Source organism: Melopsittacus undulatus, chromosome 1 (assembly GCF_012275295.1).
Source record: "Melopsittacus undulatus isolate bMelUnd1 chromosome 1, bMelUnd1.mat.Z, whole genome shotgun sequence".
Taxonomy (NCBI): domain Eukaryota; kingdom Metazoa; phylum Chordata; class Aves; order Psittaciformes; family Psittaculidae; genus Melopsittacus; species Melopsittacus undulatus.
The window spans coordinates 1337383-1363545 of record NC_047527.1 but is presented as its reverse complement, the minus strand read 5'-3'; the positions used below and the strand labels follow the sequence as shown (position 1 = coordinate 1363545).

Below are 26163 nucleotides of genomic sequence, written 5' to 3'. Positions count from 1 at the left end.
GTCACTTGAAGGCTGCCGCCAGGGCCAGATGGACACGTCCTCAACAGAGGACATGCAAAGGGAGCATTCTGGGAAGGAAAACACGGCCCAGCTCATGACTTGCCAGGCTGCGGCACGCACCAGCTGCTTGCTGACAAATGCTGCCATGCGCAAAGGCTGTCCCGCCCCTTGGGGACCAGCATAAAAGCCAGCCCAGCGCCTCTGTCCCTCACTCGCCTCTGCTGACGCCTTCTCCTGCGTGCTCAACAAGGTGAGCCTCAAGCCCCTTGCCCTCTGCTCCTCACCCCCTGCCCCGGCTCTTCCAGCACGCTCTGCCCCAGCCTCAGCACCCCTCACGCCTCCCCAGCACCACAGCCCCACAACAGCCTCCCCACTGCCTCGCCCTCCTGCACCACCGCCCCTCGCACCCCCACGCCCTCCGCTCTCCCATCACCCTCTCTCCTCTCCTCCCTGTCCTGTGCCAGGGCCCCTCCACACCACACACATGGCCTGCTACGACCTCTGCCGCCCCTGCGGACCCACCCCGCTGGCCAACAGCTGCAACGAGCCCTGTGTCAGACAGTGCCAGGACTCCCGCGTCGTCATCCAGCCTTCCACCGTGCTGGTCACCCTGCCAGGACCCATCCTCAGCTCCTTCCCCCAGAGCACCGCCGTCGGATCCTCCTCATCCGCTGCCGTGGGCAACGTCCTGGGTGCCCAGGGAGTGCCCGTCTCCTCTGGGGGCTTCGGCTACGGCCTTGGCAACGGCTTCGGAGGCCTGGGCTGCTACGGTGGTGGGAGAGGCTGCAACATCTGCTAAGGGCCATTGACAACACGCCTGAAACCAGCCACCCACATTACGGAAGCAGCACAAAGGACAGAGGATGCACATCCACACTGTTCCTGACACATATATCTGCTGTCCACAAGTTCTGCTCCCACAGTACGAAAAATGGAAGCAGAGCATGGACCCAACCTGTTCTGCCTGATACACAGGCCTGATGGACGTCCTCGCCTTCTCTCACTACCTTCTCTACATCAACCATCTGCTATGTGCAGTACTCTCTCTCCCAGCAAGCAAGCAAGGTTGAGGGGACCTTTACTGAGCTCCTCCCAGTTCAGGGCAGGGAGTCCTCGGTGCTCTGACAACTTGTACTTTAAATAGAAAATCTCAGAGGATGGTCACCATACTCGCACAATAGACCAGCTCTCTACAGCTTTATGCTTTTACATTTTCACTCTCTTGTCACAATAAAGTTCTTCTGCATCCAAGCCTTTGAAGCCTCATCTCCTTTTCTTCTACCATGGCTCTTCCAGCCTCATTCAGCACAAAGCCAGGGCTCAAGAGGCCATCGGGGTGAATGAACAAGAGACACAGTCTCTCTTAGGGAATATGCCACCACAAGCAGACTGACACATGGAAGCCTTCCAGAAAGTGACACAAGCCCATTACTGTCACAAAGAAAGCACTGAACATGACATTGCTCCCCTGTTACAACTCTTATGGAGTCACCCCAGGCTCATGAGATCATTTAGATGGGGTCCCACGGACTACCACACAGGAACTCATGGCACTGTCACCGACTGCAGTGAGGACCATGAGTATCCCATGCAGGGGGGCTAGGTCTCCCCCATCCTGCTCTGCAATCATCCTTTTACCCTAGTGTGTGTTCCTGTCGCACTGACCATCTGGCAGCATTTTCCCCATTCCACCCATGTCAGAGTCTCCAGGCCATGGTCTCACCTTGCTATGGGGTCCACAAATGATGCCTTGGCAGGATGCTTGGAGGGCCACTAGCCCCTCATCACTTCAGGCTTCAACAGTGCAAGGGGTCTCCAGACAGAACATCCTCCCTGTTGCTCTGTTTCTGGAACACCTCTGCAAGGGACCCCAAGCCAACATCCCTCTGCTCTGAGGTCATACAGAAAGAACACAGAGTGAGGTCACAATCATCCTCACATTGGCTCAGAAAGGCCCTGCATGGGCAACTCGGAATACAATGCAGGAAGAAGCCTGTAACCTTGTTCTCTTGTGAAGAGAGGGCTCTGAGGTGGTTTGATTTGGCTGGGCTGGAAGGGCCCACTGAGCTGCTCTATCACTCCTCTTCCTCAACAGGGTAGGGGGAGAAGCTCCTAAGTAGAGACAAGGACATGGAGATCACTCTCCAGGTTCCAGTGGCAGCAAAAGAGACTTAAGTCAGGGAAATTAATTTCTCAAAAATCAGACTATAATTAGGAGAAATAAAAACAATTATTATAATACCTTCCCACAACCTCTCCCTTCTTCAGGGTTCATCTTCAAAGAGAGCAAGAAAACCCACATACACACCACCAACCAACCTGCTAGCAAATCTCTTCCCATTGCCAGCCTGTGGCACACACAAAGTGACAGAGGCTTGAGCCAGTGCTGCCTCAAAGACAGTCTTGAACATGACAACACTCCCATGAGCATGCCTCTGATGGACTCACGACAGACTCATGAGACCATTTCGGTGGTGTCGCAGGGCCACCCACAGAGAGACTCATGGTCTAGTCCCCCCCTACTGCAAGGACCTTGGGTATCCCATGCAGTGTGTGCAGGTCAAGACCCTTCCTGCTCTGAGATCCTCCTCTGACCCAGGACTGTGTCTTTGTTGCACTGACCTTCGGGATGAAAGGTCCCATTCCACATGCACCAGATATCCCAGGCTATGGTCCCTCCTTGCTATTGGGTGATGACTTGGAGTTTCCCCAAGCCATCAACACCTCCTCACTGTGAAGACCAACAGTGAAACAAGCACAGGTTCTCCTGACCACCATCCTCCCTGCTACTGAAACTCTGGACAACCTCTGCAGGGGACCCCAAGCCACCACCCCCCCTGCTCTGAGATAACACAGAAAGCCCTCACTGTGAGGTCACAATCGTCCTCACCTTGGCACAGCACAGCCCTGCATGGGGCACTGGGGACAAGTGCAGGACCAAGCCTATGACCCAGGTCTACCGCAAAGACGGGGCTCCCTGAGTGGAACTTGGCTGGGCACCAAGCGCTCAATGAGCGGCTCTATCACTCCTCTTCTTCAAGAGGATATGCGAGAGAAGAATAAGATCAAAGTCTCCTGAATCAAGGTAAGAACATGGAGATCATCCACTGCTTTTCCAGCAGCAGCAAAACAGACTTAATATGGGGAAAATAATTTCTCAAAATCAAAAGTCAGAGTACAATTAGAAGAAATTGAAACAAATCTGAAAACACCTTCCCCCAACCTCTCCCTTCTGCAATGTTCATCTTCCCTTCTAAATCTCTGACTCCCTCTGCAAAATAGCACAGGGAGATAGGAATGGGATCTCTGCACAGTTCATCTCACTTTGTCTCCACGCTTCCTTCCCCCTCGCACTCTTCACTTGCTCCATCATGGGGCCTGTTCCACAGGAAACAACCCTCCACAAACTTGTGTACAACCCTCCCACAACCTTCAGCAGACATGGGGGAAGCTCCTGCCATCCTCTCACAGAACCACCACAGCAGCCCTGTGCCAACCAAACCATTTCCACGTAAACACACTACACCCAGGGTCAACATCACAAGCACAAGATGACCAAGACACCCACATTGCTCAAACAATGGGAAAGGCCTAACGCCAGGCTTAGTGACCTGGCAGCAAGAAAAGGAGGTACAGAACACAATGGAAGGGGCAGCTCCTCACAAACTACAATTACAAAGGCCAGACCAGCCTGAGAGGGCTTCATAGATATGGGACCAGGTCTTCATTAGGCACCAACAAACCACAACAAATGAGTGCCACAGGATGACATCACTGAGGACACCCCCACCTCTCCAATGCTTTTGTTGCATGGTCTGCCAAATGCCCTGACAATCAAACCCAAGCCTTTGGTCTCTAATACTTGAAAGCTGCCGCCATGACCAGAAGGACACGTCCTCAACAGGAGGACATGAACTTGCAGAATTCTTGGAAGGAAAACACAACCACAACTAATTGCTTACAAGGATCTGACACGCACCAGCTGCTTGCACAAACATGCTGTCATGCACAGAGACTGTCTCAGCCCCCTCGGGCACTGCAGGACCAGCATAAAAGCCGGCCCAGCGCCTCTATCCCTCACTCGCCTCTGCTGACGCCTTCTCCTGAGCGCTCAACAAGGTGAGCCTCAAGCCCCTTGCCCTCTGCTCCTCACCCCCTGCCCTGGCTCTTCCAGCACGCTCTGCCCCAGCCTCAGCACCCCTCACGCCTCCCCAGCACCACAGCCCCACAGCCCCACAACAGCCTCCCCACTGCCTCGCCCTCCTGCACCACCGCCCCTCGCACCCCCACGCCCTCCGCTCTCCCATCACCCTCTCTCCTGTCCTGTCCTGTGCCAGGGCCCCTCCACACCACACACATGGCCTGCTACGACCTCTGCCGCCCCTGCGGACCCACCCCGCTGGCCAACAGCTGCAACGAGCCCTGTGTCAGGCAGTGTGAGGACTCCCGCGTCGTCATCCAGCCTCCCGCCGTGCTGGTCACCCTGCCAGGACCCATCCTCAGCTCCTTCCCCCAGAGCACCGCCGTCGGATCCTCCTCATCCGCTGCCGTGGGCAACGTCCTGGGTGCCCAGGGAGTGCCCGTCTCCTCTGGGGGCTTCGGCTACGGCTTCGGAGGCCTGGGCTGCTACGGCAGAGGAAGAGGCTGCAACATCTGCTAAGGGCCATATACAACACAGCTGAAACCACTCCTGTACATTCTAGAAGCAAAGACATGGACTGAGGACTCACGTCTGCTGGTACACCAGTTCACATTCCAGAGCTCCTTCTCTTACGGCAAAAAGAAATCAGGGAACGGGACTGAACAGGTTGCCTGGTAATGTGGTCCTTGGACCTCCTCCTCTTCAAATACCTTCTTTGCATCACCACGTCTGCGATGTCCAGAACTGTGTGTTGAAAACTGCATCTCAATGGCTAAATAGCATCGCGGCATCTCCAGTGCACTCTGCTCCAGGCAAGTCAGGAAGCCTCTAAGCTCTGACAAAATCTGTTGCAAACAGAAGACCTCAGTGCATGGTCACTCTTCTTGCAATGCAGAGGACCTCTCCTCCACATCATGCTTATACTTTTTCACTCTTTTGCCTCAATAAAGTTCTCATGCATACAAGTCTGTGATACCTCCTCACCCTTTCTTCTAGCAAATCTGTTCCAACTTCACAAAGCACAAACCCAGGGCTCAACAGGCCATCAGTGTGGGTGAAAAAGACTACAACAATTCTTCTGGGAAATATACCACTACAGCCAACAAAAACTGGCACCTGGGCTGCTTTCACAAAGTGACAGAGGTTTGAGCCCGTGCTGGCTCAAAGACAGTCTTGAACATGACAACACTGCCTTCTCCATGCCTCTGACGGAGTCACCACAGACTCATGAGATCATTCGGGGACAGCCAATGGGCCACCCACGAAGGATCTCATGGCCTGGTCCCCACTTGCTGATGACCATGGGTAACCAACACAGTGTGCCCAGGTCACCACCCTCCTTGCTCTGAGATCCTCCTCTGACCCAGGTATGGGTAGAGGTTGCACTGAAGACATGGCTGCTTGATCCCCATGCCAAACATGCCAGAGTTCCCAGGTCATGGTCTCTCCTTACTATAGGGTCCACAAATGATGCTTTGGAGGTTCCCCAACCACTAGCCTCTCTTTCCTGCGGGGTCCAGCAATGACTCACAGAGAAGGACTCCTGACCACTACATTCCCTACTGCAGAGTCTCTGGACCACCTCTACAGGGGCCCCCAAGCTACCACCCCTCTGCTCTGAGGTCACACAGAAAGCCCCAATATGAGCTCACAATACTCCTCACCTTGGCTCAATGAGGCCCTGCACGGGGCACTGTGGACAAGTGTTGGAACAAGGCTGTGACCCAGCTCTGCTGCAAAGATGGAGCTTTGTGGTGGGTACACTTTAGTTGGGCACCAAGTGCTCACTGAGCTGCTCTATCTCGCCCCTTCCTCAACTGGGTAGGGGGACAGCAATATGACAAAAGGCTCCTAAATTAGGATAACGACACGGAAACCACTCACAAGCACAAGATTACTCAACTGCTAGCAAAACAGACTTGACCTGCGGAAATTAATTTATCAAAATTAAATTAATGTTCGAAAAAGTCAGACTAGAATTATGAGAAATAAATCAAATCTTGAAACACCCTCCGCAAACCTTCTTCCATGTTCACCTTCCCTCATGAATTACATATTCCCTTCCTCAAAGAGACAAATGGGGATGAGAAATGGTGGTTGTTGTCAGTTCAATACACATTGTTGTTAATGCTCTTTGGTCCTCACACACTTTCCCTCCTCCATTCTGGAATCCCTTCCAAGGGAATAACCGCTCCACGAATTTACTCAACGTATTCTACAAACAGGCTCTCTGACACTTGGGGGAAGCTTCTGCATCTTCTAACAGCACTTTTATAAACCCATTACAAGTACAAACTTACAAGCATAAAAAGCCACCATGACACCCACAGAGCTCACCAAACAGGAAAGGACAGGACCACAGACCGGATTAGCGACCTGGCAACAATGCATGGAGGGACCAAATGTGATGGAAGGTGCAGTCCCTCACAGCCAGCACAGCACCAAAGGCCAGACCAGCAGACAGGGTTGCAAGGACATGGGGCGACTTCCGCACAACACAGCCAGAAGCCACAACCATGAGTGCCACAGGATGACATCACTAACACTCACACATCTCCAATGCTCTTGTTCCATGGTCTGCCAAATGCCCTGACAAGCGCCATCCACACAAAGCCTTTGGCTTCTTGTACATGAAAGCTGCCGCCATGGCAAGAAGGACACGTCCTCAACAGGAGGACATGAACTCCCAGAATTCTTGGAAGGAAAACACAACCACAACTAATTGCTTGCCAGGATCTGACAGGCACCAGCTGCTTGCACAAACATGCTGTCATGCACAGAGACTGCCTCAGCCCCCTCGGGCACTGCAGGACCAGCATAAAAGCCAGCCCAGCGCCTCTGTCCCTCACTCGCCTCTGCTGACGCCTTCTCCTGCGCGCTCAACAAGGTGAGCCTCAAGCCCCTTGCCCTCTGCTCCTCACCCCCTGCCCCGGCTCTTCCAGCACGCTCTGCCCCAGCCTCAGCACCCCTCACGCCTCCCCAGCACCACAGCCCCACAACAGCCTCCCCACTGCCTCGCCCTCCTGCACCACCACCCCTCGCACCCCCACGCCCTCCGCTCTCCCATCACCCTCTCTCCTCTCCTCTCCTCTCCTGTCCTTTGCCAGGGCCCCTCCACACCACACACATGGCCTGCTACGACCTCTGCCGCCCCTGCGGACCCACCCCGCTGGCCAACAGCTGCAACGAGCCCTGTGTCAGGCAGTGTGAGGACTCCCGCGTCGTCATCCAGCCTTCCACCGTGCTGGTCACCCTGCCAGGACCCATCCTCAGCTCCTTCCCCCAGAGCACCGCCGTCGGATCCTCCTCATCTGCTGCCGTGGGCAACGTCCTGGGTGCCCAGGGAGTGCCCGTCTCCTCTGGGGGCTTCGGCTATGGCCTTGGCAACGGCTTCGGAGGCCTAGGCTGCTATGGCAGGGGAAGAGGCTGCAACATCTGCTAAGGGGTCTTGACAGAACCCTGACAACAGCAACAACACCCTGGAAGCAGCACAAAGGACTGAGGATGCACATCCACACTGTTCCTGACACATATATCTGCTGTCCACAAGTTCTGCTCTCAAGGCACCAAGAAAGGAAGCAGGGCAGGGGCTCAGATCCTGCTGTCTGCTAACATTCCCCATGGACCAACTCCCCTTCCTCACTTCCTTCTCTGCATCAACCATCTGCTATGTCCAGTACTTTCTCTCCCAGCCAGCATCTCACAAGCTAAGCAAGGTTGAGGGGACCTTTAGTGGGCTCCTCCCAATTCAGGGCAGGGAGACCTCAGTGCTCTGACAACTTGTACTTTAAATAGAAATTCTCAGATTATGGTCTCTGGACTCGCACCATAGACCAGCCCTCTACAGCTGTATGCTTTTACATTTTCACTCTTTGGTCTCAATAAAGTTCTTCTGCATTCAAGCCTTTGATGCCTCCTCTTCCTTAATTCTACCAAGGCTCTTCCAGCTTCAAGCAGCACAAAGCCAGGGCTCAAGAGGGCATTGGGGTGAATGAACAAGAGCCACAATGTTTTTCCTAGGAAATATGCCACCACAAGCAGACATACAAATGGAAGCCTTCCAGAATGTGACACAAGCCCATTACTGTCACAAAGAAAGCACTGAACTTGACATTGTTCCCCTGTTACAACTCTTAAAGAGTCACCCCAGGCTCATGAGATCATTTGGATGCAGTCCATGGGACAACTGTATAGGAACTCATGGCCCTGTCACCTACTGCTGTGAAGACCATGCCATACAGGGGGGCCAAGTATCCACCCTCCTGGCTCTGGGATGCTTTTTTGACCCCTGTGTGTGTTCCTGTTGCATTGATCTTCTGGCAGCATTTTCCCCATTCCACCCATGTCAGAGTCTCCAGGCCATGGTCTCACCTTGCTATGGGGTCCACAAATGATGCATTGGCAGGATGCTTAGAGAGCCACCAGACCCTCTTCACTGCAGGCTCCAACAATGCAAGGGGTTCCCGGACCAACCATCCTCCCTGCTGCTCTGTTTCTGGAACACCTTTGCAGGGGAGCCCAAGCCAACATCCCTCTGCTCTGAGGTCACAGAAATCCTACAGTGTGAAGTCACAATCCTCCATAACTTGGCTCAGCAAGGCCCTGAATGGGGCACTGAGAACAAGGTGCAGGAACAAGCCTGTAACCCTGTTCTCCTATGAAGATGGGGCTCTGAGTGCTTTGACCTTTGCTGGGCACCAAGTGCTCATTGAGCTGCTCTATCACTCCTTTTCCTCAATTGGGCAGGGAGTGAAGATGCCAAGTAGAGTAAAGGACATAAAGATCACTCACCAGGTTCCAGTGGCAGCAAAAAAGACTTAAGTCAAAGACTATTGGGGGATATCTGCTATGTTTCCTGTACTGCAGGGCAGGAAGAACTCAGTGCTCTGCCAACATGTACTGCAAGCAGAAGCCTTCTGCTCACGGTCACACTCCTTGCACCTCAGGCTGTCTCACTTCCACTTGGTGCTCTTGGTGCTTTTCCATTTTCATTCTTTTGTCTCAATAAATTCTCCAGCAGCCCAGCCTGAGTCTCCTCTCAATCACTTTCAACAGCAGGAACCTCTCCACAGAAGGTACTTTAATCTCTTTTCTTAAACAGGGCAACTAGAGCTGTGTGTTGTGGGACCATGGCAAGTTGGGTTTTCAGTACCTGCCAGTACAGACACTTCACCAACTCTTTCACTCTGCCCACCCACACAGGGAAAAAGGCTTGCCTGCTTTGCCCATGCAATCCCATCTCCTTCCCCTTGTACCCAGGGCCTCTTCTTCTCCATGTGCACACCAGTGACAAGACCTGGGTTCCCACCACTTCTCTCCCTCACATCAGGGGTTAATTCACATTGATGATGGGCCCCCTGCACATCCTTCTCTCTTGGGTGGCTCACTTCCCAGCCTCTTCTCTATAAACAGTGATGCAGACTTTCCAGTCTCTGGGTGACCGTGTACTGCTCTTGGTCCATAATGTCCAAATCCTTCCTCACTGGGGAGCCAAGAAATGAATCCCACATGGCATTGTCCTCACCACACGACTACATCGCTCAGGACACCCCCACCTCTCCAGTGCTTTTCTTGCATGGTCTGCCAAATGCCTTGACATGCACCATCAAACCCAAGCCTTTAGTCTCTAATGCTTGAAAGCTGCCGCCATGGCCAGAAGGACACGTCCTCAACAGGAGGACATGACCTTCCAGAATTCTTGGAAGGAAACAGAACCACAACTAATTGCTTGCAAGGATCTGACACGCACCAGCTGCTTGCACAAACATGCTGTCATGCACAGAGACTGCCTCAGCCCCCTCGGGCACTGCAGGACCAGCATAAAAGCCGGCTCAGTGCCTCTGTCCCTCACTCGCCTCTGCTGACGCCTTCTCCTGCACGCTCAACAAGGTGAGCCTCAAGCCCCTTGCCCTCTGCTCCTCACCCCCTGCCCCGGCTCTTCCAGCACGCTCTGCCCCAGCCTCAGCACCCCTCACGCCTCCCCAGCACCACAGCCCCACAGCCCCACAATAGCCTCCCCACTGCCTCGCCCTCCTGCACCACCGCCCCTTGCACCCCCACGCCCTCCGCTCTCCCATCACCCTCTCTCCTCTCCTGTTCTGTCCTGTGCCAGGACCCCTCCACACCACACACATGGCCTGCTACGACCTCTGCCGCCCCTGCGGACCCACCCCGCTGGCCAACAGCTGCAACGAGCCCTGTGTCAGGCAGTGTGAGGACTCCCGCGTCGTCATCCAGCCTTCCACCGTGCTGGTCACCCTGCCAGGACCCATCCTCAGCTCCTTCCCCCAGAGCACCGCCGTCGGATCCTCCTCATCCGCTGCCGTGGGCAACGTCCTGGGTGCCCAGGGAGTGCCCGTCTCCTCTGGGGGCTTCGGCTACGGCCTTGGCAACAGCTTCGGAGGCCTGGGCTGCTACGGTGGTGGAAGAGGCTGCAACATCTGCTAAGGGCCCTTGACAACACGCATGAAACCACTCACGTACATTCTAGAAGCAAAGGCATGGACTGAGGATGCATGTCTGCGTTAATGCTGGCAGCCCAGTTCACCTTCTGCAGCTCCTTCTCTTGTGGCACAAAGCAAGCAGGAAAGGGGCCAGACAAACTGCCTGGTAACATCTAACATGGATGTCTTCCTCCTCTCCAAATTCCTTCTCATCTGCACCTCATCTACTTCGTGCAGTACTGTGTGCTGCACCAGCATCTTACAGGATAAACTGCATCAGGGGACCTCCAGTGGGCTGCTCCCAGTTCAGGGCTGGAAGACCTCAGTGCTCTGACAAAATCTGCTGCATACAGAAGACCTCAGTGCATGGTCACCCTACTTGCATCTCAGCTCTCTTCCTCCTTATGCTTGTATATTTTCATGCTTTTGTCTCAATAAAGTTCTCCTGCATCCCAACATCTGATACTTCCTTGTCCTTTCTTCTACCAAAGCTGTTCCATGTTCACGCAGCACAAATCCAGGACACAACAGGCCATCATTGTGGGTGAAAAAGGCCACAGGGATTCTCCTGGGAAGTTTCTCACTATGACCAGCAAGGACTGGCACCTGAGGTGCTTCCACAAAGTGACAGAGGTTTGTGCCATTGCTGGCTCAAAGACAGCCTTGAACATGACAACACTCCCATGAGAACACCTCTGATGGAGTGGCCACAGGCTCATGGGACCATTCAGGTGGAATCTGGGGTCACGCACAGAGACAGTCCTGGTCCAGTTCACCGTTGCTGCAAGGCCCTTGCGTGTCCCATGCACTGTGTGCAGGTCACCACCCTTCCTGCTCTGAGATCCTTCTCTGACCCAGGAGTGTGTCCTTCTTGCAATGACCTTTGGGATGAAATGTTCCCAGTCCACACACCAGATTTTCCAGGCCATGGTCTCACCTTGCTATTTGGTACACAAATGATGCCTTGGAGGATTCCCAACCACCAGCCCCTCTTCCCTGCAGAGTCCAACAGTGACCCAAGCAGAGGGTCTCCTGACCACCATCCTCCCTGCTACAGAATCTCTGAACAACCGCTGCAGGGGACACCAAGATACCACCCCTCTGCTCAGAGCTAACACAAAAAGCCCCCACTGTCAGATCACAGTCTTCCTCACCTTGGCTCAGCACAGCCCTGCATGGGGCACTGGAGACAAGTGCTGGACCAAGCCTGTGACCCATTTCTGCTGCAAAGATGGGGGTCTGTGTTCATAGACTTTGGCTGGGCACCAAGTGCTCATTGAGCTGCTCTATCACTCCTCTTCCTCAAATGGGTAGGGGGACAGCAATATCACAAAAGGCCCCCAAATTAAGATAAGGACATAGAGATCACTCACAGGCAGGAGATCACATCACTGGTAGCAAAACAGGCTTGACTCGTACAAATTAATTGATCAAAATTAAATTACTTTTTAAAAACGTCAGAGTAGAATTATGAGAAATAAACCAAATCTTGAAACACCTTCCACAAACCTTCTTCCATGTTCACCTTCCCTCATATTCCCAATCCTAAGGCGCAAATGGTGATGAGGAATGGGGCTTGTAGTCAGTTCAACACACATTGTTGTTAATGCTCTTTGGTCCTCACACACTTTCCCTCCTCCATTCTGGAATCCCTTCCAAGGGAAACAGAGCTCCATGAATTTACTCAATGTGCATTCTTCAAACAGGGTCTGTGACTCATGGGGTAACCTTCGGCATCTTCTAACAGAACCTTCCCATATAAACCCATTACAAGTACAACCTTACAAGCATAAAAAGAAACCACAACACCCAAAGAGCTCACCAAACAGGAAATGACAGGCCCACAGATAGGATTAGTGAGCTGGCAGCAAGGCACAGAGGGACCGAATTTGATGGAAGGGGCAGTCCCTTACAGCCAGCACAGCCCCAAAGGCCAGACCAGCCTGACAGGGCTGCAAGGACATGGGGCGACTTCCGCACAACACAGCCACAAACCACAACACACGAGTGCTAGGGGATGACATCATTGAAGACACCTCAACCTCTCCAATGCTTTTGTTGCATGGTCTGCCAAATATCCTGACATGCACCATCAACCTCAAATCTTTGGTCTCTAATACTTGAAAGCTGCCGCCATGGCCAGAAGGACACGTCCTCAACAGGAGGACATGAACTTGCAGAATCTTTGGAAGGAAAACACAACCACAACTAATTGCTTGCCAGGATCAGACACGCTCCAGCTGCTTGCTGACAAATGCTGCCATGCACAAAGGCTGTCCCGCACCTCAGGGACCAGCATAAAAGCCGGCCCAGCACCTCTGTCCCTCACTCGCCTCTGCTGACGCCTTCTCCTGCGCGCTCAACAAGGTGAGCCTCAAGCCCCTTGCCCTCTGCTCCTCACCCCCTGCCCCGGCTCTTCCAGCACGCTCTGCCCCAGCCTCAGCACCCCTCACGCCTCCCCAGCACCACAGCCCCACAGCCCCACAACAGCCTCCCCACTGCCTCGCCCTCCTGCACCACCGCCCCTCGCACCCCCACGCCCTCTGCTCTCCCATCACCCTCTCTCCTCTCCTCTCCTGTCCTGTCCTGTGCCAGGGCCCCTCCACACCACACACATGGCCTGCTACGACCTCTGCCGCCCCTGCGGACCCACCCCGCTGGCCAACAGCTGCAACGAGCCCTGTGTCAGGCAGTGCCAGGACTCCCGCGTCGTCATCCAGCCTCCCGCCGTGCTGGTCACCCTGCCAGGACCCATCCTCAGCTCCTTCCCCCAGAGCACCGCCGTCGGATCCTCCTCATCCGCTGCCGTGGGCAACGTCCTGGGTGCCCAGGGAGTGCCCGTCTCCTCTGGGGGCTTCGGCTACGGCTTTGGAGGCCTGGGCTGCTACGGCAGAGGAAGGGGCTGCAACATCTGCTAAGGGCCCCAGACAGCACGCGTGAAACCACTCACGTACATTCTAGAAGCAAAGACATGGACTGAGGATGCATGCCTGGGGTAATGCTGGCACACCACTTCCCTTTCCTCTGCTGCTTCTCTTATGGCACTAAGCAACCAGGGAAGGCGGCCCCAGGCTGCCTCGTAACATCGCCCATATATATCTTCCTCTTCACCAAATTCATTTACTGCACCACTCCATCTGCTCTGTGCAGTACTGTGTGACGTACCAGCATCTTACAGGATAAACAGCACTGGGGGACATCCAGTGCCTTCCTTCACAGTGAGGCCAGGAAGACCTCGATGCTCTGACAAAATCTACTGCATACAGAAGACCTCAGTGCATGGTCACCCTACTTGCACCTCAGCTCTCTTCCTCCTTAGGCTTGTACGTTTTCTTCCTTTTATCTCAATAAAGTTCTCCTGCATCCCAGCCTCTGAAATCTCCTTGCCCTTTCTTCTACCAAAGCTGTTTCAAGTTCACGCAGCACAAAGCCAGGACTCAGCAGGCTGTCAGTATGGGTAAAAAGGCGACAATGATTCTCCTGGCAAATGTTTCACCATAACCAACCAAGACTGACACCTGGGGTGCTTTCACAAAGTTACAGGGGCTTGAGCCAGTGCTGGCTCAAAGACAGTCTTGAAGAGGACAACACTCCCATGAGCATGCCTCTGATGGAGTCACAACAGAATCATGAGACCATTTGGGTGGAGTCACAGGGCCACCCACAGAGAAACTCATGGTTCAGTCCCCCCCTGCTGCAAGAACCTTGGATATCCCATGCAGTGTGTGCAGGTCGCCACCCTTCCTGCTCTGACATCCTGCTCTGACCCAGGAGTGTGTCCTTGTTGCACTGACCTTCTGGATGAAAGCTCCGCATTCCACACACACCAGATTTTCCAGGCCATGGTCTCACCTTGCCACTGGGTACACAAATGATGACTTGGAGTTTCCCCAAGCCATCAGCACCTCCTCACTGTGAAGACCAACAGTGACCCAAGCAGAGGGTCTCCTGACCACCATCCTCCCTGCTACAGAATCTCTGGACCACCTCTGCAGGGGACTCCAAGACACCACCCCTCTACTCTGAGGTCACACAGAAAGCCCCTACTCTGAGGTCACAATCCTCATCACGTTGGCTCAGCTTAGCCCTACATGGGGCACTAGGAACAAGTGCAGGACCAAGCCTCTGACCCAGATCTGCTGCAAAGATGGAGCTCCCTGAGTGCAACTTGGCTGGGCACCAAGCGCTCAATGAGCTGCTCTATCACTCCTCTTCTTCAAGAGGATATGCGAGAGAAGAATAAGATCAAAGTCTCCGGAATCAAGGTAAGAACATGGAGATCATCCACTGCTTTTCCAGCAGCAGCAAAACAGACTTAATATGGGGAAAATAATTTCTCAAAATCAAAAGTCAGAGTACAATTAGAAGAAATTGAAACAAATCTGAAAACACCTTCCCCCTACCTCTCCCTGCTGCAAGGTTCATCTTCCCTTCTAAATCTCTGACTCCCTTCTGCAAAATAGCACAGGGAGATAGGAATGGGATCTCTGCACAGTTCATCTCACGTTGTCTCCACACTTCCTTCCCCCTCACACTCTTCACTTGCTCCATCATGGGGCCTCTTCCACAGGAAACAGCCCTCCACAAACTTGTGTACAATCTTCCCACAACCTTTAGCAGACATGGGGGAAGCTTCTGCCATCCTCTCACAGAACCACCACAGCAGCCCTGTGCCAACCAAACCATTTCCACGTAAACACACTACACTCAGGGTCAACCTCACAAGCACAAGGTGACCAAGACACCCACATTGCTCAAACAATGGGAAAGGCCTAATGCCAGGCTTAGTGACCTGGCAGCAAGACAGGCAGGGACGGAACACAATGGAAGGGGCAGCTCCTCAAACACTACAACTACAAAGGCCAGACCAGCCTGAGACGGCTTCGTAGATATGGGACCACCTCTTCATAAAGCACCAACAAACCACAACAAGTGAGTGCCACAGGATGACATCGCTGAGGACACCCCACCTCTCCAATGCTTTTCTTGCATGGTCTGCCAAATGCCCTGACATAGACCATCAAACCCAAGCCTTTGGTCTCTAATACTTGAAAGCTGCCGCCATGGCCAGAAGGACACGTCCTCAACAGGAGGACATGAACTCCCAGATTTCTTAGAAGGAAAACACAACCACAACTAATTGCTTGCCAGGATCTGACACGCACCAGCTGCTTGCACAAACATGCTGTCATGCACAGAGACTGTCTCAGCCCCCTCGGGCACTGCAGGACCAGCATAAAAGCCATCCCAGCGCCTCTGTCCCTCACTCGCCTCTGCTGACGCCTTCTCCTGCGCGCTCAACAAGGTGAGCCTCAAGCCCCTTGCCCTCTGCTCCTCACCCCCTGCCCCGGCTCTTCCAGCACGCTCTGCCCCAGCCTCAGCACCCCTCACGCCTCCCCAGCACCACAGCCTACAGCCCCACAACAGCCTCCCCACTGCCTCGCCCTCCTGCACCACCGCCCCTCGCACCCCCACGCCCTCCGCTCTCCCCACACCCTCTCTCCTCTCCTGTCCTGTGCTGTGCCAGGGCCCCTCCACACCACACACATGGCCTGCTACGACCTCTGCCGCCCCTGCGGACCCACCCCGCTGGCCAACAGCTGCAACGAGCCCTGTGTCAGGCAGTGCCAGGACTCCCGCGTCGTCATCCAGCCTTCCACCGTGCTGGTCACCCTGCCAGGACCCATCCTCAGCTCCTTCCCCCAGAGCACCGCCGTCGGATCCTCCTCATCCGCTGCCGTGGGCAACGTCCTGGGTGCCCAGGGAGTGCCCGTCTCCTCTGGGGGCTTCGGCTACGGCCTTGGCAACGGCTTCGGAGGCCTGGGCTGCTACGGTGGTGGAAGAGGCTGCAACATCTGCTAAGGGCCATTGACAGCATGCCTGAAACCACTCATGTACATTCTAGAAGCAAAGACATGGACTGAGGATGCATGTCTGCGTTAATGCTGGCACACCAGTTCACCTTCTGCAGCTCCTTCTCTTATGGCACAAAGCAACCAGGAAAGGGGCCAGACAAGCTGTCTGGTAACATCTAACATGGATATCATCCTCTTCTCCAAATTCCTTCTTTGCTGCACCTCATCTGCTTTGTGCAGTACTGTGTGCCGCACAAGCATCTTACAGGATAAACTGCATCAGGGGACCTCCAATGGGCTCCTCCCAGTTCAGGGCAGGAAGACCTTGGTGCTCTGACAAAATCTAGTCTATACAGAAGACCTCAGTGCATGGTCACCCTACTTGCATCTCAGCTCTCTTCCTCTTAGGCTTGTACGTTTTCATGCTTTCATCTCAATAAAGTTCTCCTGCATCCCAGCCTCTCACACTTCCTCGCCCTTTCTTCTACCAAATCTGTTCCCAGTTCACGCAGCACAAATCCAGGACTCAACAGGCCGTCAGTGTGGGTTGAAAAGACCACAGGGATTCTCCTGGGAATTTTCTCACTATGACCAGCAAGGACTGGCACCTGGGGTGCTTCCACAGAGTGACAGAGGTTTGTGCCAGCACTGGCTCAAAGACAGTCTTGAACATGACAACACTCCCATGAGCACATCTCTGATGAAGTGGCCACAGACTCATGAGACTATTTAAGTGGAGTCCCAGGGCCACCCACAGAGAGATTCTTTATCCAGTCCCCCCTTGCTGCAAGAACCTTGGGTATCCCATGCAGTGTGTGCAGGTCACCACCCTTCCTGCTCTGAGATCCTCCTCTGACCCAGGAGTGTGTCCTTCTTGCACTGACATTTGGGATGAAAGGTCCCCATTCCACACACACCAGATTTTCCAGGACATGGTCTCACCCTGCTGTGGGGTCCACAAATGATGACTTCGATTTTCCCCAAGCCATCAGCACCTCTTCACTGTGAAAACCAACACTGACCCAAGCAGTGGGTCTCCTCAACAACATCCTCCCTGCTACAGAATCTCTGGACCACCTCTGCAGGGGACCCCAAGCACCACCACTCTGCTCTGAGGTCACACAGAAAGCCCCCATTGTGAGGTCACAATCCTCCTCACCTTGGCTCAGCACAGCCCTGCATGGGGCAGTGGGGACAACTGCAGGACCAAGCCTATGACCCAGCTCTGCTGCAAGGATGGAGCTTCATGAGTGGAACTTGGCTGGGCACAAAGTGCTCGATGAGCTGCTCTATCACTCCTCTTCCTCAAGAGGATAGGGGACAGAAGAATATGATTAGTGTCCCCTGAATCGAGATAAGAACATGGAGATCACCCACTGGTTTCCACTAGCAGCAAAACAGACTTAATATGGGGAAAATTCATTTATCAAAATCAAAAGTCAGAGTAGAATTAGAAAAAATTAAAACAAATCTGAAAACATCTTCCTCCATCCTCTCCCTTCTCCAGGGTTCATCTTTCCTTCTAAATTACTTACCCCCTTTCCCAAAACAGCACAGAGGTATGAGAAAGGGAATTGTGGTCAGTTCTCCCCACTTTGTCACTGCTCTTGCTTCCCCCAAACTCTTCACCTTTTCCTTGCTGGGGCTTCTTTCCCAGGAACTTACCTGGATCTTTCCCACACGTTCTATCAGTCTTGGAAATACCTTCTCACGTATTCTTAATGAAGACAAAACAGCAGCCCATTGTCTACCAAAACACTTGCACATAAACCAACTACAGCCAGGGACAACCTCAGAAACACAATTGCACCAGAACACCTGCTCTGACATCACATAGGAAGCCTCCAGTATGAGGTCACAATCTCCCTCACAGTGACGCAATGAGGCCCTGCACAAGGCAATGGGAACGAGGTGCAGGAATAAGCTGTCACCCTGTTCTCCTGTGAAGATGAGGCTCTGTGGTGGGTTCACCTTGGCTGGGCACCAAGTGCTCACTGAGCTCCTGCATCACTCCTCTTCCTCAACTGCATGTGCAGGAGAAGAATAAGACTAAAGCCTCCAGAGTCAGTTTCAGCGGCAGCAAAACAGACTTAACATGGGGAAATTCCTTTAACAAAATCAGGGCAATAAAGTAAGAAATTAATCAACTCTTAAAACACTTTCCTCAACACCTCCTTTCTTCAAAGATCCACTTCTGTCCCAAAGTACTTACAACCTTGACCAAAGTGGCATAGGCCGTAGGGGAATGGGAGTTGTGATCAGTGCAACACACATTGTCTCTGCCATTCCTTCCTCTTCACACTCTTAAATTCTTCACTGTGGGGTCACTATAATGGGAAAGAGATACCATGACCTTACCCTACATAGGTCCTTCCCACATGCTCCATTGGACACGGAGAAAGCTTCTGGCATTTTCTCACAGAAGGTACCACACCAGATCCATGGCTACCAAAACCTTTCCAAATAAACGCACTCTCCCGGTGACAACCTTACAGCCACAAAGGGCATCAGGACATGAACAGACCTCAACCAAGGTCTGAAGTCAGGATTAGGGATCTGCCCTCTGCAGCCTTGCCTCCTGGCTGAAAAATAACCTACCATTAACACCTATCTAAGCTAGTCCTCATAGCAAGGATCTTCCAGTCCCTACAGCATCTTGGTGGTCCTGGATTGGGCTGGATCCACTACATCCATGCCATTCTTCTAGTGAGAACCTCTCAACTGGACATAGGCCTACACACGAAGCCTCACCAGCATTGAAGAGAGCAAGAACAACCACACACACACCACCAACAAAACTGCTAACAAATATCTTTCCCATTGCTCTCAGGGGAACTCTTGGACACTTTTGCTGCAAGGGTGCATTGCTGTACCATCCTGAGCTTCTTCTCCACCAGCACCACAAAGCTGTACTCAGCAATGTTACTTTCCAGCTTCTCAGTCTCCAGAATGTTCTAACAACAGGCACCATTCCTCCCTACATGGAAAACTTGACATTTCTTCCTGTTGAACTTCAGGAGATTCCCATCTGCCCATTCTCCAGCACCTCCTCTTCCCTCTACATCATGGCACAACCATCCAGCCTCTCATTCCCTCTCCAGATTTTGCATCATCTCTAAACCTGCTGAGAGAGCACTCAAGCCAGCTGCCCACAAACACCCGTGACCCCACACCCCTTGACCATGCAAGGGGAGAAAGCATCAAAGGCTTTGCAACAATACTGAGGTAAACAACAGAACAGGACAATCCTTGTCTGCAAAACTTCTCATTTCACAGTGGAATACCATTATAAAGGTTGTCTACTTACAAGGTGCCTCACATCAAGCACTGCATCAAACCAGAGGACAAGTTAATCATAAAAGAGGTTAGTGCTACGAATGGGCCAACACAAACTTTTGGAACTATGGGAAGTGCTCCCCACTTCACAGGAATAACCAGATCTCAATCACAATTTCCAGGACCACAGCCTGCTGTTGCAAACTGCCCTCCCCTGACACAGCTATGAGGACAAGGGAAACCTCTTCACAAGGAACCCACAAACCACAGCACATGAGTGCCATGGGATGACCTCACTCACACCACCCACCTCTCTAACGCTGTGGCTGTGTCTGCAGAGTGCCCTGACAGACACTTTCCATGCAAACCGTCCCAAACACACCCTGTCACTTGAAGGCTGCCGCCAGGGCCAGATGGGCACGTCCTCACCAGAGGACATGCAAAGGGAGCATTGTGGGAAGGAAAACACGGCCCAGCTCATGACTTGCCAGGCTGTGGCACGCACCAGCTGCTTGATGACAAATGCTGCCATGCGCAAAGGCTGTCCCGCCCCTCGGGGACCAGCATAAAAGCCGGCCCAGCGCCTCTGTCCCTCACTCGCCTCTGCTGACGCCTTCTCCTGCGTGCTCAACAAGGTGAGCCTCAAGCCCCTTGCCCTCTGCTCCTCACCCCCTGCCCCGGCTCTTCCAGCACGCTCTGCCCCAGCCTCAGCACCCCTCACACCTCCCCAGCACCACAGCCCCACAGCCCCACAACAGCCTCCCCACTGCCTCGCCCTCCTGCACCACCGCCCCTCGCACCCCCACGCCCTCCGCTCTCCCATCACCCTCTCTCCTGTCCTGTCCTGTGCCAGGGCCCCTCCACACCACACACATGGCCTGCTACGACCTCTGCCGCCCCTGCGGACCCACCCCGCTGGCCAACAGCTGCAACGAGCCCTGTGTCAGGCAGTGTGAGGACTCCCGCGTCGTCATCCAGCCTCCCGCCGTGCTGGTCACCCTGCCAGGACCCATCCTCAGCTCCTTCCCCCAGAGCACCGCCGTCGGATCCTCCTCATCCACTGCCGTGGGCAACGTCCTGGGTGCCCAGGGAGTGCCCGTCTCCTCTGGGGGCTTCGGCTATGGCCTTGGCAACGGCTTCGGAGGCCTGGGCTGCTACGGTGGTGGAAGAGGCTGCAACATCTGCTAAGGGCCCTTGACAACACGCATGAAACATCTCACGTACATTCTAGAAGCAAAGACAGGGACTGAGGAAGCATGTCTGCGTTAATACTGGCACCCCAGTTCACATTCTGCAGCTCCATCTCTTATGGCACAAAGCAAGCAGGAATCGCCTGCCCAGGTTTCCTGGTAACATCACCCATGGATATCTTCCTCTTCTCCAAATTCCTTTTCTGTACCATCCCATCTGCTCTGTGCAGTACCGTGTGTCGCACCATCATCTTGAAAGCTAAGCAGCATCAGGGGACCTCCAGTCGGCTCTTCCGCAGTCAGGTCAGGAAGACCTCAGTGCTCTGACAAAATCTACTACATACAGAAGACCTCAGTGCATGGACACCCTAGGTGCATCTCGGCACTCTTCCTCCTTATGCATGTATGTTTTCATGCTTTTATCACAATAAATTTCTCTTGCATCCAAACCTCTGACACCTCCTCTCCCTTTCTTCTACAAGTATGTTCTCAGTTCACACAGGACAAACCCAGGGCTCAACAGGAAATCAGTGTCAGTAAAAAGTACAGAAGGATTCTCCTGGAAAATATGCCACCACAGCCAACAAAGATTTGCACCTGCGGTGCTTTCACGAAGTGACAGGGGCTTGAGCCATTGCTGGCTAAAAGACAGTCTTGAACCTAACAACACTCCCATGAGCATGCCTCTGATGGAGTGGCCACAGGTTCATGGGACCATTCGGGTGAAGTCCCAGGGTTACACACAGACACGATCATGGTGCATTCCCCCCTTGATGCAAAGACCTTGGGTATCCCATGCGGTGTGTGCAGGTCACCACCCTTCCTGCTCTGAGATCCTTCTCTGACCCAGGAGTGTGTCCTTGTTGCACTGACCTTCTGGATGAAAGGTCCCATTCCACACACACCAGATATTCCAGGCCATGGTCTCACCTTGCTGTGGTGTCCACAAATGATGACTTGGAGTTTCCCCAAGCCATCAGCACCTCTTCACTGTGAAGATCAACACTGACCCAAGCAGAGGGTCTCCTAACCACCATCCTCCCTGCTACAGAATCTCTGGACCACCTCGGCAGGGGACCCCAAGATACTACCCCTCTGCTCTGAGCTAACACAGAAAGCCCCCAAGGTGATGTCACAGTCTTCCTCACCTTGGCTGAGCACAGCCCTGCATGGGGCACTTATGACAAGTGCTGGATCAAGCCTGTGACCCATTTCTGCTGCAAAGATGGAGGTCTGTGGTCATAGACTTTGGCTGGGCACCAAGTGCTCATTTAGCTGCTCTATCACTCCTCTTCCTCAACTGAGTAGGGGGACAGCAATATCACAAAAGGCTCCCAAATGAAGATAAGGACATGGAGATCACTCACAGGCAGGAGATCACATCACTGGTAACAAAACAGGCTTGACTCGTACAAATTAATTGATCAAAATTAAATTACTTTTTAAAAACGTCAGAGTAAAATTATGAGAAATAAACCAAATCTTGAAACACCTTCCCCAAACCTACTTCTATGTTCACCTTCCCTTATATTCCTTCCCCTAAGCCACAAATGGAGATGAGGAATGGGGCTTGTAGTCAGTTCAACACATATTGTTGTTAATGATCTTTGGTCCTCACACACTTTCCCTCCTCCATTCTGGAATCGCTTCCAAGGGAAACAGCGCTCCATTAATTTACTCAATGTGTGTTCTTCAAACAGAGTCTCTGACACATGGGGTAACCTTCTGTGTCTTCTAACAGAACCTTCCCAAATAAACCCATTACAAGTACAACCTTACCAGCATTAAAAGCCACAACGACACCCACAGAGCTCACCAAACAGGAAAGGACAGGCCCACAGACAAGATTAGTGAGCTAGCAGCAAGGCACAGAGGGACCGAATGCAATGGAAGGGAGAGTCCCTCAGAGGCAGCACAGCCCCAAAGCCCAGACCAGCAGACAGGGTTGCAAGGACATGGGGCCACCTCTTCCCAACAAAGCCACAGACCACAAAACACGAGTGCCACAGGATGACCTCAGTGATGAAACCCCCACCTCTCCAATGCTTTTCTTGCATGGTCTGCCAAACACCCTGCCATGCACCATCAACTACAAGACTTTGGCATCTAGTACTTGAAAGCTGCAGCCATGGCCAGAAGGACACGTCCTCAACAGGAGGACATGAACTTGCAGAATTCTTGGAAGGAAAACACAACCACAACTAATTGCTTGCCAGGATCTGACAGGCACCAGCTGCTTGCACAAACATGCTGTCATGCACAGAGACTGTCTCAGGCCCCTCGGGCACTGCAGGACCAGCATAAAAGCCGGCCCAGCGCCTCTGTCCCTCACTCGCCTCTGCTGACGCCTTCTCCTGCGCGCTCAACAAGGTGAGCCTCAAGCCCCTTGCCCTCTGCTCCTCACCCCCTGCCCCGGCTCTTCCAGCACGCTCTGCCCCAGCCTCAGCACCCCTCACACCTCCCCAGCACCACAGCCCCACAACAGCCTCCCCACTGCCTCGCCCTCCTGCACCACCGCCCCTCGCACCCCCACGCCCTCCCCTCTCCCATCACCCTCTCTCCTCTCCTCTCCTGTCCTGTCCTGTGCCAGGGCCCCTCCACACCACACACATGGCCTGCTACGACCTCTGCCGCCCCTGCGGACCCACCCCGCTGGCCAACAGCTGCAACGAGCCCTGTGTCAGGCAGTGTGAGGACTCCCGTGTCGTCATCCAGCCTTCCACCGTGCTGGTCACCCTGCCAGGACCCATCCTCAGCTCCTTCCCCCAGAGCACCGCCGTCGGATCCTCCTCATCCGCTGCCGTGGGCAACGTCCTGGGTGCCCAGGGAGTGCCCGTCTCCTCTGGGGCCTTTGGCTACGGCCTTGGCAACGGCTTCGGAGGCCTGGGCTGCTACGGCGGTGGAAGGGGCTGCAACATCTGCTAAGGGCCCTTGACAGCACCCTGACAACAGCAACAACACCCTGGAAGCAGCACAAAGGACTGAGGATGCACATCCACACTGTTCCTGACACATATATCTGCTGTACACAAGTTCTGCTCTCACTCTACCAAAAAAGGAAGCAGAACACGGGCCCAACCTGTGCTGCCTGATACACATGCCTGATGGATGTCCTACCCTTCTCTCACTACCTTCTCTGCATCAACCATCTGCTATGTCCAGTACTCTGAGCCACAAACAGCATCTCAGAAGCTTAGAAAGATTCAGGGCACTTTTAGTGGCCTCCTCCCAGTTCAGGGCAGGAGACCTCAGTGCTCTGACACAATCTACTGCAAACAGAAAACCTCAGTGGATGGTTGTCCTACTTCCACCTTACTCCAGCTCTCTACCACCTTATACATTTACATTTTCTCTGTCTTGTCACAATAAAGTTCTTCTGCATCCAAGCCTTTGAAGCCTCCTCTCCTTTTCTTCTACCATGCCTCTTCCAGCTTCAAGCAGCACAAAGCCAGGGCTCAAGAGGCCTCTGGGGTGAATGAACAAGAGCCACAAAGTCTCTCTTAGAGAATATGCCACCACAAGCAGACTGACACATGGAAGCCTTGCAGAAAGTGACACAAGCCCATTACTGTCACAAAGAAAGCACTGAACATGACATTGTTCCCCTGTTACAAATCTTATGGAGTCACCCCAGGCTCATGAGACCATTTGGATGTGGTCCCAGGGACAACAATATAGGAACTCATGACCCTGTCACCTACTGCTGTGAGGACCATGGGTACCCCATACAGGGGGGGCAGGTCTCCCCCCTCCTGCTCTGCGATCATCCTTTTACCCTAGTTTGTATTCCTGTTGCATTGATATTCTGGCTGCATTTTCCCCATTCCACCCATGTCAGAGTCTCCAGGCCATGGTCTCACCTTGCTATGGAGTCCACAAATGATGCCTTGGCAGGATGCTTGGAGGGCCACTAGCCCCTCGTCAGTGCAGGCTTCAACAGTGCAAGGGGTCTCCAGACAGAACATCCTGCCTGTTGCTCTGTTTCTGGAACACCTCAGCAGGGACCCCAAGCCAACATCCCTCTGCTCTGAGGTCACACAGAAAGAACACAGTGTGAGGTCACAATCATCCTCATATTGGCTCAGCACGGCCCTGCATGGGAAACTCGGAATACAATGCAGGAAGAAGCCTGTAACTTTGTTCTCTGAAGATGGGGCTCTGAGATGCTTTGACCTTGGCTGGGCACCAAGTGCTCATTGACCTCTCTATCACTCCTCTTCCTCAACAGGGTAGGGAGAGAAGCTCCTAAGTAGAGACAAGAACATGGAGATCACTCTCCAGGTTCCAGTGGCAGCAAAAGAGACTTAAGTCAGGGAAATTAATTTCTCAAAAATCAGACTAGAATTAGGAGAAATAAAAACAATTATTAAATAATATTCCCCCAACCTCTCCCTTCTTCAGGGTTCATCTTCGAAGAGAGCAAGAAAACCCACAAACACACCACCAACCAACCAACCTGCTAGCAAATCTCTTCCCATTGCCAGCCTGTGGCAAAGACAAAGTGACAGAAGCTTGAGCCAGTGCTGGCTCAAAGACAGTCTTGAACATGACAACACTCCCATGAGCATGCCTCTGATGGACTCACAACAGAATCATGAGACCATTTGGGTGGTGTCGCAGGGCCACCCACAGAGATACTCATGGCCCAGTCCCCCCCTGCTGCAAGGACATTGGGTATCCCATGCAGTGTGTGCAGGTCACCAACCTTCCTGCTCTGACATCCTCCTCCTACCCAGGACTGTGTCCTTGTTGCACTGACCTTCTGGATGAAAGCTCCGCATTCCACACACACCAGATTTTCCAGGCCATGGTCTCACCTTGCTGTGCTGTCCACAAATGATGACTTGGAGTTTCCCCAAGCCATCATCACCTCTTCACTGTGAAGACCAACAGTGACCCAAGCAGAGGATCTCCTGACCACCATCCTCCCTGCTACAGAATCTCTGGATCACCTCTGCAGGGCACCCCAAGACACCACCCCTCTGCTCTGAGGTCACACAGAAAGCCCCCACGGTGAGGTCACAATAGTCATCACCTTAGCTCAGCACAGCCCTCCATGGGGCACTGGGGACAAGTGCAGGACCAAGCCTGTGACCCAGCTCTGCTGCAAGGATGGGGGTTCTGTGAGTGGAACTTGTCTGGGCACCAAGTGCTCACTGAGCTGCTCTATCACTCCTCTTCCTCAAGAGGATAGGGGCAGAAGAACAAGACAAAAGTCCACCGAATTGAGATAAGGGCAATAGGCAATCAAGCTGGTG

The 26163-nt window shown here is 53.3% G+C and overlaps 6 protein-coding genes and 2 pseudogenes across 6 annotated transcripts; all 8 read left to right on the top strand.

Annotated features, from left to right (window-relative positions):
• The first annotated feature begins 231 nt into the window (after positions 1–231).
• On the top strand, positions 232–799 carry LOC117436301 (feather keratin 1-like). The gene is made up of 2 exons (XM_034064158.1): positions 232–250; positions 465–799. Exon 2 carries the CDS (start codon positions 485–487, stop codon positions 797–799), a length of 315 nt encoding a protein of 104 aa, XP_033920049.1. The 5' UTR covers positions 232–250; positions 465–484.
• A 3205-nt stretch (positions 800–4004) lies between these two features.
• On the top strand, positions 4005–5106 carry LOC117436959 (feather keratin 1-like; annotated as a pseudogene).
• A 1887-nt stretch (positions 5107–6993) lies between these two features.
• LOC117436294 (feather keratin 1-like) lies at positions 6994–7999 on the top strand. The gene is made up of 2 exons (XM_034064112.1): positions 6994–7028; positions 7249–7999. The coding sequence occupies exon 2, from the start codon at positions 7269–7271 to the stop codon at positions 7581–7583; it is 315 nt and encodes a 104-aa protein (XP_033920003.1). The 5' UTR covers positions 6994–7028; positions 7249–7268; the 3' UTR covers positions 7584–7999.
• Positions 8000–10261: 2262 nt separating this feature from the next.
• LOC117436607 (feather keratin 1-like) lies at positions 10262–10978 on the top strand. Its single transcript, XM_034065657.1, has one exon. The coding sequence runs from the start codon at positions 10274–10276 to the stop codon at positions 10586–10588; it is 315 nt and encodes a 104-aa protein (XP_033921548.1). The 5' UTR covers positions 10262–10273; the 3' UTR covers positions 10589–10978.
• A 1938-nt stretch (positions 10979–12916) lies between these two features.
• On the top strand, positions 12917–13812 carry LOC117436555 (feather keratin 1-like). The gene is made up of 2 exons (XM_034065190.1): positions 12917–12951; positions 13180–13812. Exon 2 carries the CDS (start codon positions 13200–13202, stop codon positions 13500–13502), a length of 303 nt encoding a protein of 100 aa, XP_033921081.1. The 5' UTR covers positions 12917–12951; positions 13180–13199; the 3' UTR covers positions 13503–13812.
• A 2042-nt stretch (positions 13813–15854) lies between these two features.
• LOC101869793 (feather keratin 1-like) lies at positions 15855–16454 on the top strand. The gene is made up of 2 exons (XM_034064023.1): positions 15855–15889; positions 16112–16454. Exon 2 carries the CDS (start codon positions 16132–16134, stop codon positions 16444–16446), a length of 315 nt encoding a protein of 104 aa, XP_033919914.1. The 5' UTR covers positions 15855–15889; positions 16112–16131; the 3' UTR covers positions 16447–16454.
• A 1865-nt stretch (positions 16455–18319) lies between these two features.
• On the top strand, positions 18320–20943 carry LOC117436956 (feather keratin 1-like; annotated as a pseudogene).
• Positions 20944–23240: 2297 nt separating this feature from the next.
• On the top strand, positions 23241–24107 carry LOC117436703 (feather keratin 1-like). The gene is made up of 2 exons (XM_034066479.1): positions 23241–23275; positions 23496–24107. Exon 2 carries the CDS (start codon positions 23516–23518, stop codon positions 23828–23830), a length of 315 nt encoding a protein of 104 aa, XP_033922370.1. The 5' UTR covers positions 23241–23275; positions 23496–23515; the 3' UTR covers positions 23831–24107.
• The last annotated feature ends 2056 nt before the right edge of the window (positions 24108–26163 follow it).